Here is a 12,948-nt window from a genome sequence, read left to right on the forward strand (position 1 = left end):
GAGAGAGAAAGAGAGAGAGAGAGATAGAGAGAGGGATAGAGAGAGGGATAGAGAGAGGGATAGAGAGAGGGATAGAGATAGAGATAGAGAGAGAGAGAGAGACGGGGGAGGGTGTCTATATATGACGAGTAATAACACAGACCACCAGCTCAGTTCAGGTCCAGAGAGGAGCCCCCAGTATAAAGACACCCCATACTCCCCACTCCGTGGTGTCCGATGTGTGCGGCAGCTGATTAATTGGCGCTCGCTCGTGAAATGGGGACCAGGAGATATTCTATCTAGAGCTCTCTAGGGAGAGGAGGGAACAATACATCACTTTGGTGCGTCGGGGCAGCATAATAAGTGAGTCCCCGACCAACACCGTGGATAACCAGGCTGTGATAAAGGTCTGACGTCAATAAGCTCAGGGTGGGAGAAAGGGAATATTTTAAAGCAATTTTGTATGCGAGATGTTTTAACGTCATCAAACAAGGGAACTCTCCAAATTGAGCATTTTTTTTGATATAACATTATACTCTGTCAGGCTCGGCACATTTGACCGACTCAGACCTAAACATATTAACAACATTTCAACGCCGTTGCACGCTGTTTAATAAATTTACAGGAGTCAGTGGTTTAAGTAGTTGTAGTTTATCACCAGGCAGTCTGAGTTGCCACAATAGTTTATCTCGGAACCAATGAAAATCATTTGTGTTCATACAGTGTCAAATTCTAAGAAAATTAAACAATACTAAGAAATTAAGGTGAGCTCAATGATTGTGTGAAACGGAGGGGACTTCAGGGCACTGTTTCACTGTTTCATTCAGATTTCAGGGAGCACGCTAGTCAAAAATATAAAGTCTTGAGGCTGATGGAGACAAGTAACCACTTCTTTGTTTGAAATATTGAAATGCCTTATGTTCATTAGACCTTATCTTGGTAGATAATTGTTGTTCTATAGAATTTTCGAATGATAGTATACTCGAAATAAAAAGCTTGAATACCTATTAGCAGAGCTACTGTTCCACAGAATACATGATTTCTATTTTTGAGTCTACAACTTATTTTTATTTTATTTTAAAAAGTTTTGACAAAGATATATAAAGATTCTGTGTAGGGTATAAGTGATGCAGTATCGTATGAGGAGAGAGGAGGTAAAGAAGATAAGAGAGGAGATAAAGAAGAGATAAAGAAGATAAGAGAGGAGATAAAGAAGAGATAAAGAAGAGATAGAATACCAAAAGTTAGACACCACCCAACTACCCAAAGTGGATATCCCATAGGACAGTCTACTGATACATGTATTTAGGCTGACAAACCCATCACACATTTGCTGAGGTTCACTACAGATGTTGTCAGCAACAGAACTGAGGGTGCATTTTTCAATGGGAGACAAATTTGGGAAACCTCAGGGATGATTTCTTAGGAGCATTTGTCTTGGATTTTAAGTGATTAACAATTTCTTAGCAAATTCAAATCATACTGTGGAGCAGCACCGGGATTTTCAAGAAAAATGCAGATCTTTTGATATTTATAAGACATTCCGTCATTCCGTCCAACACAATGGAAGCAGGACTAATTAATGATTATGAAAGTAGAAAAAAGCAAAAGATTTGATGAGATCACCAAAAGTCAACGCCAAATATGGGCCAAATACTCCGACTCGAAGATTACAGGCTGTTCATAAAATTATAATTTTTGTAGAGTGCAAGCAGCAGCGATTGAAAAGTTTTGCAACAATGGTGTCATAAAACATAGTGTGTTAGGAACAAACGTAGATATGGATGGCATGGAGAAGCTTAAGTTGAACACAAGCACTGTCCATACTATGTTACCAAATTCCATCTGGGGGGACTATTGTTCGAGCTTTCGAGTCGAGTCCAAAGATAAGCATCGAGTGGCTTGACAGTGGGATCCTATTTTCCAACACCCTTCTTAACTTCTTTAGGGATGAGGTGGATAAAAATGAACATTCTTTCGAAGATTCTGTTGGTTTGTATCAACTTGAGATAGATAATTAACCCTCGATCCCCACTATGATCTTCCCTTGCAAGATACTCACTTTCAAACTTTTTTGAACGACTCCTCGAACCTAGATCGGAGCAAAAAAAGTACGATATCATTTTTACGAACCTTAAACTTACCATTAGACAACAAATTCTAGCACCTTATATTACTTTCAAACAACGGGTTGTTTCTTTTGTTTCTCAAGAGTTGGATGCTTAGAGATTACTTTTTATGCTCGAAAATTTTGGAACTGATTTCCTCAAAAAGATTGAATTCGATCTGTTAACTGACCTTTGCTGAGAAGCATGACTTGGTGCTCTAACAGTAAACACGTCAAGATGTCCACAAATGTAGAGGGGGAAATGTAAGAGTAGAGATCTTCTAAACTGTAATCAAACAGGGGCAGAGGAGACGAGGACATTGCCACCTGAAGTTACACTTGTTATCTTGGGATCAAATAATATCTTTAAAATATCCACTATATTGATAGTTGTAGGAACTATAAATATCATAGAAATAATGGTGAGGAGGTGGTGCACCATATTTGTTTCGACACAATACAGCACTAGGAGTTCACGTGTTAGTGTTGAATGTTGGTGACTAACATTGAGTATAGAGAGGGGAGCAGCCACTTTGAGAACCTGTCCTGGTCCTGGACTCATCACCTCGTACAGCAGGTTGTACACGTACGATTCTATCGGCAGTGTCTGCTCCGTCGACCTACTGTATTCCAGCAACTGAAATACGTTGAGTTATGATAATTTACACTATTTCGCTGATTAGTAGGTATTTTCTATTCTGTTTTTCAACATTTTTTCACGATTTAAAGGTAAAAGCAATCTCGAAATCTAATAAATATAGAGGAATGATAAATGAGAACGTTAAATTTTAGAATCTATAAAAAGAAAATATCAAAAAGTTGTGCCCATCCCATGCACCGTCATTGGTGCATTTTGTATGTCGATTAAATAGATAATATTGAAAAGTTCGCCCCATCCCACCGTAATTGGTGCATACTGTATTGTGTATGTCGATTATGACGAACGGCATCGCTTATCCACGTCAAATGATCGTGAGTTGAGCGATGAGAGTTCATTAACTTCCAAACTGACCGCAGTTCTTCCCTTAGAATCACGGGACCATTTATTTTGTCATATAAGACAACAGGAAGTGTAGAGCACCACTGAGTACCTTCTCACTCCCCCTCCTTACGTTAAAAATCCAAAGCCAAGTTAAATTTTGAAACGGTTCAAGTGAAAAAGGTTAATTTAACCTGTTTGGAAGTCCCAGAGAGTAATAAAATTGATAATGTTTCTCCAAATTTTCGGTGTGCAGCCAGCATTCCTTCCAGTGATCATCTCCAGAGGCTGCTCTCCCATTTAATAATTTTCAAAGCGATTATAAACTGCATAAAATTTGCCTGTGGCGCCTCTAGGAGTAGGAGGGTATTTTATAATGGTTTTAGGGCACTGTATCTCAAAAAATCTCCGCCTGTGGCGATTTTGCCCATCTGCTCTTGCAGTCTCCAGGTGATCCTCATAATTTGGGTGAATACCTTGCCCTTTTGCTCCAGACTCATGACAGGGGCCCTGATAATCTTGTCACAGCAAGCACATGGAGAAACCCCCAAAGAATTAACAATAACTAAAACTGATGCGGCAAAAACCTTTTAAAATTCAGCAACAGCTGATTTTATTATTATTTTTATTATTTTCACCTATGGACTGTAGACAGTAGAGTACTAGTATATTGTAGGAACTAAACATTGACACTTGAAACTTCGTTTGATTCTGGTCTTCAGCTACTGATGGAGAAGTGTAGCTTTATTATGAGAGGAAGAACAGCTCCCTTGCTTAGTTCCAGACACTGAGTTGAGAATATCATTGAAACCACAGGTACCATTGTCCCCCGTACCACAGTCTCCCGTACCATTGTCCCCCACGTTGAGGAGATCTCACCTAGCTGTGGCTCTCTCTCTCTCCTTCCCACGTACAACACAAAGTAATGAACTTTAGAATACTGTATCCAATGCAATCTAATGGGAGTACTATAAAACAGGTACCATTTTTTGGTGTTCCACCAATACTAAGACGTTTACTTAGTAAACTATAGCTGGTAATCGATTAAAAACAAATGTTCCTTGACTTTGAGATTGTACCTTGCTGTGACAAGTGAGTTTTCAATTGGTAACAATTCATACCTCAAATAATTTCAAACTTACAACGATACTCACATATTATTATCACAATACTGAACTTTGTATACTATTTCTGAACGTCTCACCACCATCAAACGATTCCCGCACTATATAATGACAACACTATATAATGACAAGCACTTTATAGTGACTTGTCACTATATAGTCCTGTCATTATAAAGTGCGTTTTGCACACTATATAATGACATGTGAGACGGCTGCAAATTTACCTAAAAGGATGTGACCCATGCCTTCAATGGTAAGGTCGCGTAACACGGTAACATCGAACGTGCCACAGATCATCACTAGCTGATCCGTCATCTCAAATATTTTAATATAAGGCAAGCTGTGGAAAGGATGTGATCCAAGTACTCAAGTGGAAACATGAGTACTTGTTGGAGCTCGTTGGTGTCGTTGGAGCTTGTTATCATGTGGTGGTACTCGTATATATAGGGCTCAATGAATGACAAGCTACCTTAATTCCCAAAAATTTGGGCGACAAAAAATTTGAGAGGGCCTCTCGCCCAAATTTTTTGCAGACCAAATTAATTGCATAAATCTTTTCCGTCTGCTAAATTTTTTGCTTACCAAACTTTTGGCATTTGGCCTGTGGCCCTGAAATCTATAGAAAGATGGCTTTTTCTTCATATGCAAGTGAAATAATATTTGAAATTTTAGTTTTCTAATCTGAAAGCAAAATTACTGGAATAATAAGGAATAATAATGAACTAAAGCAAATATCTAACTGAAATTTTAGTGGAAAATCGTTCATTTTTCGAAGAATTTGTGCCCAAATTTTCGGTCGCCCAAATGAGTTCAAATTTTCTGCCCAAATTTTTCGGGCTCAAATAAATTGTGCTCAATATAATGGCACACAAATTTTTGGGAACTAAGGTATATCAATCATGGCTACTCCTTCTGTTGAATACACTACTGGTAAACGAGGAAAGGACAACGCTCTCGTGGATGGTCAACGCTACAAATCCTACCATCTGGAAATTCTTGAAGCCCTCAAACTAGAGCAAGGACTAACAGACCAGAAGATCACGGAAAGACTGATGAGAAGACCTCCACCCCAGAGAGCAGCCAAGTGGATAAGGTACGACTCCCTTCTGGAATCCTTCATGCAAACCTACGATAACCAGGAGTACGAAGTCATCGATTATCTCTCTGCTGTTTCTGCTGCACTATGAATTCGACATTTGATTATTGATATTATCGGTTTTACGATATTGGGATTTTATGATATTTCGATTGTACTATATTTCTATGACAGTTATACAATATACATTTTACTTAAATGAGATTATTTGCTTTAGTAATATTCTAAAAGTAGAATTAAAGAAAAGTAAGGAAAAGTCGATATAAGATAAACTTGTCACTATATAGTCCTGTCATTATAAAGTGCGTTTTGCAGACTATATAATGACAAAGATCAGCTGTCATTATAAAGTGCTTGTCATTATATAGTGTTGTCATTATATAGTGTGATTACCCCATCAAACTTAAGTAGATTATAATTTAAACAATTTAGCAGGGTTTCCAGATGTCAAACTCCCTAATTCCACTTTTCTGATTATTCTGGGCCACGAATATTTCACACGGTTTTTGGTTGACATACGTCTAACAATTAAATACCAAGCGTGGGAGTTTTAGTGTCCTTATAATATAGCTGATAAAATGTCAGAACCACATTCTGGAGAAACATTATTGGTGATAAACAGTCACTGTTCATGTAATAGGTCCACACGATGGGCTTAAAGTTGGTTGTGATAACATAGCAGATTTGGACTTCACCGATGACTTAGCTACAATCACACCCAGCTTCAGCGATAACAGCCGCCTCTGTCAAAGTATCTCTGATATTGCAGCCCGGTATGGTTTACTCATCAACATCGAGAAGACAAAATACATGTCCTACAACCTACCACGCGCACGGCCTGTTAACTCGGATGATAGGGTCTTCATTAACAGCAACCCTCTCGAAGAAGTCCACGACTTTAAGTATCTAGGATCCTACATCGCTTCAACCAGCAAAGACATCAATGTCAGGAAAGGCCTTGCATGGAAAGCACTTGAAAGTCTAGATGTTTTCTGGAAATATGACATGTCTAGAAAGATCAAGACTAAAATTTTCAGAACTGCAGTCGAGCCTGTTCTTTTATATGGCGCAGAAACATGGACTTTGAAGAAAGCTGACACTAAAGCACTAGACGGTGTTTACACACGAATGCTACGAAGGGTCTTTGGTATCTCATGGAAATCCCACACACCTAACTCCGTCCTCTACGGAAATATCCCATCGGTGACTGATACCATCAAAACACGAAGACTTCGTTTTGCAGGGCATGTCTACCGTCTACAGGACCAACCTGCTTAGCAACTCCTTTTCTGGCAACCATCTTACGGCCAAAGGTATCGAGGACGACCACACAAGACCTTTCCGGACGTCCTTCAAGAAGATACTGGTTTAGAGCCCCACATGATACGTCTGCTCATGAGTGATAGAGATAAATGGAGACATGCGTTGACACGAAACTCGTTCCAGATTTCATCTGGACCGACCTAGGCAGGCAGGTAGGCAGGCAGTTCATGTAACGAACTCTTGCTCATTATCAACTTGCCAATAAAACAGATTCTATTATGCTTTATTAGGATGAATACAATATCTTAGACAAGTTTATAGTCAAGGTTTTCCCTTTGTACCTCAAGTGAGAACAAGGGTGGCTGGATAACCCCCACGAAGTTGTAACATTTTAGAAATTGTTTATTGAGTAGAAGCGACAATATTCCCAATTCCCAAGAGGATCTTACACTGTCTTGTTTCAGTACCATTCTTTACTTGATCAACAACTTCTCATTACTTACAATACGATTTTCTAAATCATGCGGTCATCATTATTTTAATGATAATTAAAAATACCCAAATATTGCTTGATTTAAGAATAAAATGTGAGGACACATGCTGAACAGCCAATAATAATACAGCCCTCACAAATCTCATGTCAGCTAACAACAGTAGATTATATATTTGTTATCACTCTGACAGACGAGCTTGTGAGTGAAATCACCGCAAGCTGTATTGATTGGGCATGATTAACTGACACATTCAGTTACAGCTCAAGCTGCAAGGCGGTGTCCAGCACTGCTTTTCCATCAGAATTCCATTTTGCAGGTTTCTTGCTCATTACGATTCGTGACAAATCCTCGCCAAGCAAATTGTTAAATAAGCGTATTCAGGATTAATTTAAACGATATTAATCACCGAGGGGATCTCTGGTGCAGCTATTGGACGGCCAAATTTAGTTCAATAAACTGTAGTTTAGCGATACCTGTCTTAAACGGTAGTCTGGCGGTTCAGATTAGTTAATTTTCCTTGCTTCTACCTTAACTTCCTCAATCTCCAAATCTCTTATTAAGTTTAATTTAATATATGCAGTCAAGTTAAAGTTGTCACAAATCGGGAGGGAGTTGGATAGTACTTTGTACCGTTTAATTGATTTAACATTCCCAGGCCAAAGCGTAAGATAACTTATTACTGGTGAAGCCAGTATCTAATTTATTTGAGTTTCAACTTTCAAGCTTATTTGCGTCACAGTTTTAAGATGTCAGTTCTATAAACGGTAGTATCTGGTTGCAGAAGGTTGAGATAGAATTAAAGAGCGATATTTAGAAGTCTTTAAATCTTCTAAGTTTAGAGTTGCCTCTAATGGCACTGAAGCAAACACCAAGTTAAACTTAACCGTGATTATGCGGTTGTCAGATTGTTGCAAGTCCTAAAAGTTACCAAATTAAGTAATATCTAAGATTTTATAGTTTACAAGAGTAAAGTAGATTGTTGGAGAGAGAGAGAGGAAGAAGACGGATTTGTATGGTTAGTGAGAATATTGACTCCAGAGCCACTCACGAATCATTATGTTTCTGAAGAGCAGAAATAACAATATGCATCACAATATGCTTCTAAAAGAATAAAGAAAAGCATAAATAAAAACAGTGATAAAACACAGTTAAATATCGTAATAAATGTAAAAACAAACCTGCATTAAGTACTCTCTGACAAAGTCGACGTAAGGGAGCTCAATAACAATAGCAATACACTTGGTCATGTGAAGAGTTGTGACCTCCGAGTTGACGGAGGAGGGAGAGAGCATGGTCTCCGGGCCGGAGTGGAAGGCGTCCGGATGAGCAAACCTGGGCTCCTTCTCGCATCTTAGCTGCTCTTTATACATATTCAGCAGCATCTGGGGTTAAATGCACGTCAGTGTACGTCAGCATTTTTGAATTTTTGGACTGAGAAATTGTTTTATGACAATGGTTCGTGACGATAAGTATGTTGCAATGGCAGTGCAGATCATGTCATGTGACATCAGAATACCTTAAAGTAAACTGGTCAGTCAATTTTGTAGCATTTCAAAGAATTATCTAATAGCTCTGTGATTAGAGTGCAGACCACACCATTTCCTCAGAATTCATTAAATTTTGGATTCAGATTATATTTGATGTAATCCATACCAAGTAATTGCGGACATAGTTCACTATGTGTTTACCGTGCTTGGGTACCAGCATATTTTACACCTGGGTCCTGGAGCAATATTTTCGAACGGTTTTTATGATCAATTATTGCTGTAAAATTTGAAAAGTAAATGTTTAACAAGAATTGCGCCCGTTGTTTCGTTTTGGCGGACGCTAGATTTCCGTTCACTATAACTATAAATATAATCTCCAATCAGCTCACTTCATAATAATAATATTGATACACATCAGTACACTATACTACGCATGTCACGTACAAATTGGGCTTATAACCAAATACTATACATTGCACAGTATACATTAAAATGCACTCGCGCTGCGCATTCATTGACAGGCTAGCTATACACATCACATCTCCGCAAGCAATACTCGCGCGCTGCACTGCGCGCTAGTTGTCATGGTAGCGGACGTAAGGAAGGACACACGACATATTTAAACCCACCTATCTCGTTCTCCAAAATCCACGTTTTTCTGCAAAAACCTCCATTCGTAACCTTTCACTATTGCCTTTTTACAAAAGGGTGAACGGAAAAATTCATCGCAAAGCACCATGACGATAAGAATGAAACAATGTCATGACCACGTTTCATTATCATTGAGAATCATTGAGGTCTGTAGCAGGTAGCTTGCAAAATTTAGCAGCATTTCAAAGAGAATAATCTAATAGCGGTGCAGTTTGCAGTGTGCACTCACTGTGCAGACTAACAGACTATATCATCACGTTTTCAGAATACTGCCTTTACAGAAGACGATGATGTATTAATAATATTAAGATTGAAACAATAGGTCTGTGCAGACAATGCAACTATGACATAATTCCAGTACAGTTTGTCTGAGAATGGAGATTTGTCAAGATTATGCACAACCTGGTCCAATTTTTGGTAAATTCTGCAACTTTTCAACTTTTCAACACTTAAAACTAGGGTTTATTGACAAGTTGTCAGGTTGTTGTCTATGTACTGATCTATGAAGTACACGGGTTTACAGTGTAAAGTGTAACGGTAAACTTTACCCGCAGCCTAGAATAGTGTTGAAGTTCGGTGTGCTGGTTTGTAATTTTATGCATAAAGTTTATGAGCTACCAATATATATTGTAATTACTTCTTCATAATGGAGGATTTTCTGTGTTATATTCGAGCAGTTTCGAGCTGTAACCTTTATCTTACATTTCTGTTTGGACTGTCTGTCAGTCGAGTTTATATTTCCAATCTGTAGTTGATCTGTATCGATCTGTCAGAGAGTTCAAGAAGTGACTTATAGTAGATACTAGTACATAATAGAAGTAACAACAATTAAACAAATCCAACATCACTATCACGCGATACAAAACAGTAAACACACCCACTCTAACCTGCATTGAAGATATTATCTGAGGACACGTGACTTCAGTCCAGTAGGTAAGACAACCTCCGTACTTCTGGGAACCGTCCTCACGGGTAATAACAAAGGAGTGGAACTTGGGGGCAGGGCAGGCTGCCTTCTCTCCGCGCATAAACTTTACACCCGCCGGCATGCAAATCTAGGAAATTTATTTACAGAATGTATATAAAAAACACTCCGTGCACATTGGAATACGCTAATACACACCCCTCCAATATTGTATTATCACAAAATCGAATAACAGCAGAATAACATGAGAAGTAGCTGTTAACATAAGATAAAACACCTCTTTAGTAGCATTAGGGTCAAAGTTAGCAGGACAAGGAGGGTAGATGTCTAACACTTTGGTTCTGTAAGACACTTCAACTGGATCATCGTTATCTGAGATAGGTATTGTTTACTTGCAGCTTTGCAATTTTAAGAAGGAATGCAGACCATAATGTTTGCTTTTTAAATTTGGACTAAAAATGTAGGCAGTGCATGATCTGCCTGAGCTTGAGGGCCGCCATTCGTGCAATACCAGCAAAATTGTCTGATTCCCTCAAGAAAATGTTATAGAAGTGTTACGCTAGGAAAGTGTGTTGTTCAGAGAACCAGCCAACTGTTTTCCAAGAACACGCCGTTCTGAGGTTGTTTCAAAGAGATCGTTGAATTTTCAACGAAATTTACCAAGTGGAACCATTCACAGAAACTGAGAACAAAGAGACTTCAGTATTCGTTACATAAGTCAGGTGACCCTACAACTACAAGAAACCCAACCGACCATCACGACGTATCATTTTCAAGAAGTCGCTATTTCTCAGCATTTCATCCAATGTTTTAAAAGTTATGGTGATGACTTTTTAAGTAAAATGGATGCTAATATGATCCGTCCTCAATATGATCTCGGAAACGCTGAAATATATCGTGATCCGCTAAAAATGTTTGCATTAAGTTAAAAATAGACGCGGATCTCCTCAAATATAGGATAATGAAGAAGCGAATCTAGAGGTATTCTTAAAACTTTTGTCATTAAATACTTCAACAATAAACATTTTAGCTCAAGTATGGCAGGGAAATGAGGCCTCCTGGTCTCCCTGGAATTCAACAACTGGTCAAATAAAACCATGGACCCTTGCCAACGTGAACCTTTTTTACCAACAATGCAGATTTCAGATGCCCTTTTTATATCATACTGTGTCCCATACGGCCATACTGTGTCCCATACGGCTATACTGTGTCCCATATTTTTGGCCATTACAGCCCACTACCCAGTGGCACAGTGTAGCACTCTAGCACTTAGCAGTGCTTAATTACTTGTCATTGATACGTTGACCTTCAAAAGTATGATCCGTATGTGTGCGAATCAATAACTTTCATGAACATTTAAGGTAAATTTACCTTCGAATCGTGCTATAACAAAGAACACATATTTTACATATTATTAAAGCTCTAAGATTGGTATGCAATATGCATCTTATATTTGTCTAATCCTCCATGCGATCATATACTAAAAATAGTTCGAAGGAGATACGCTAGATAATATCATAATACCCAAGATTGTCTATACGATTGTGTAGTTGAAGATGGTCAAGTCGTTATGTTAAGGGGGCCGGGGGGGGGTCTTCATCAAAATTCTCTCGAAATTGACTTTTTAGTTGTTTCTGATAGAGGGGAGTGATATCTATCAGCTGTTTTTGGTCCCATGGAAAAATATTGTTCCTAGCCGAAATTATCGCCTGTCAAAGGTCAGCGCTTATGTGTAATTGTATTGCGCGAGCGATTTTCAATCGCGCGCCCTGAAAATCGAGTCTAAAAATCTATCTTCTCCTACATTTTTTGAGCAATCACCCTGAAACTTTCAGGATATGTTCTAAGGACCATTTCAAAGAGATTGTCGGGCCAGAATTTTGAGATAGGCCTTAGAACATTTTTTATTCAATTTTTAAAATCTTGGACCTGAAAAAATCGTCAAAAAACGAGGTCCAAGATTTTCAAAATTGAATAAAAAATGTTCTGAGGCCTATCTCAAAATTCTGGCCCGACAATCTCTTTGAAATGGTCCTTAGAACATATCCTGAAAGTTTCAGGGTGATTGCTCAAAAAATGTAGGAGAAGATAGATTTTTAGACTCGATTTTCAGGGCGCGCGATTGAAAATCGCTCGCGCAATACAATTACACATAAGCGCTGACCTTTGACAGGCGATAATTTCGGCTAGGAACAATATTTTTCCATGGGACCAAAAACAGCTGATAGATATCACTCCCCTCTATCAGAAACAACTATAAAGTCAATTTCGAGAGAATTTTGATGAAGACCCCCCCCGGCCCCCTTAAATAGGGATATGAAAATTTGGTTAGATGATATCATAGTTATTAGTTGTTTCCAATAAGTTATAAGAAGATTGTACGACTTGCCAACTCGTACAATCTTCTCTCTCTTTCGACTTGGTTATTTAAGATAAAAGGTGATATGAAGGCTCATATTTGGTTGTGATTGATTTAAGTTAATATTACTAACCATACTCTCCGTACAGGACCAGACCAGCCCCAGCGTCCAGGCCACACTGCATATATCCGTGCACCAGTCGTTGTCTAGACTCCATCAGCTCCGTAAAATCAAACCTAAAAAGGTTAGGTTAGCCATCTTAGCCACCTTAAAACACTTTGACTCCTCAATTTTATACATACCTTATATGAATAATGATATTGATACGTCTCTCGACAAGAATTTCTTAAGATGATATTTTCTAAAATGATGCAATGTTGCATTAAGGTATAAAATAAGATTTAAATGTTCACGATCGGGAGCTTTTCTGGAAAGTGTCCTCACTCCTTAGTCCTTATATAATAAATATGTATAACTTTGTTG

At 38.4% G+C, this 12,948-nt stretch overlaps 1 protein-coding gene across 4 annotated transcripts in view; it reads right to left on the reverse strand.

Annotated features, from left to right (window-relative positions):
- The window catches only part of LOC134811214 (DENN domain-containing protein 5A-like), a 36,088-nt gene that overhangs the window by 18,801 nt on the left and 4,339 nt on the right, over positions 1–12,948 (reverse strand). For all 4 annotated transcript variants that reach the window (XM_063817975.1, XM_063817973.1, XM_063817974.1 and 1 more), the window contains exons 2-7: positions 12,598–12,701; positions 10,383–10,477; positions 10,068–10,235; positions 8,221–8,424; positions 2,592–2,723; positions 2,278–2,413 (exon numbers count right to left, since the gene is read on the reverse strand). In XM_063817975.1, coding sequence (XP_063674045.1) covers positions 2,278–2,413; positions 2,592–2,723; positions 8,221–8,424; positions 10,068–10,235; positions 10,383–10,477; positions 12,598–12,701 — 839 coding nt within the window. The remainder of the gene's footprint in view (positions 1–2,277; positions 2,414–2,591; positions 2,724–8,220; positions 8,425–10,067; positions 10,236–10,382; positions 10,478–12,597; positions 12,702–12,948) is intronic.

Source organism: Bolinopsis microptera, chromosome 2, assembly GCF_026151205.1.
Source record: "Bolinopsis microptera isolate Bmic1 chromosome 2, MBARI_Bmic_1.0, whole genome shotgun sequence".
NCBI lineage: Eukaryota > Metazoa > Ctenophora > Tentaculata > Lobata > Bolinopsidae > Bolinopsis > Bolinopsis microptera.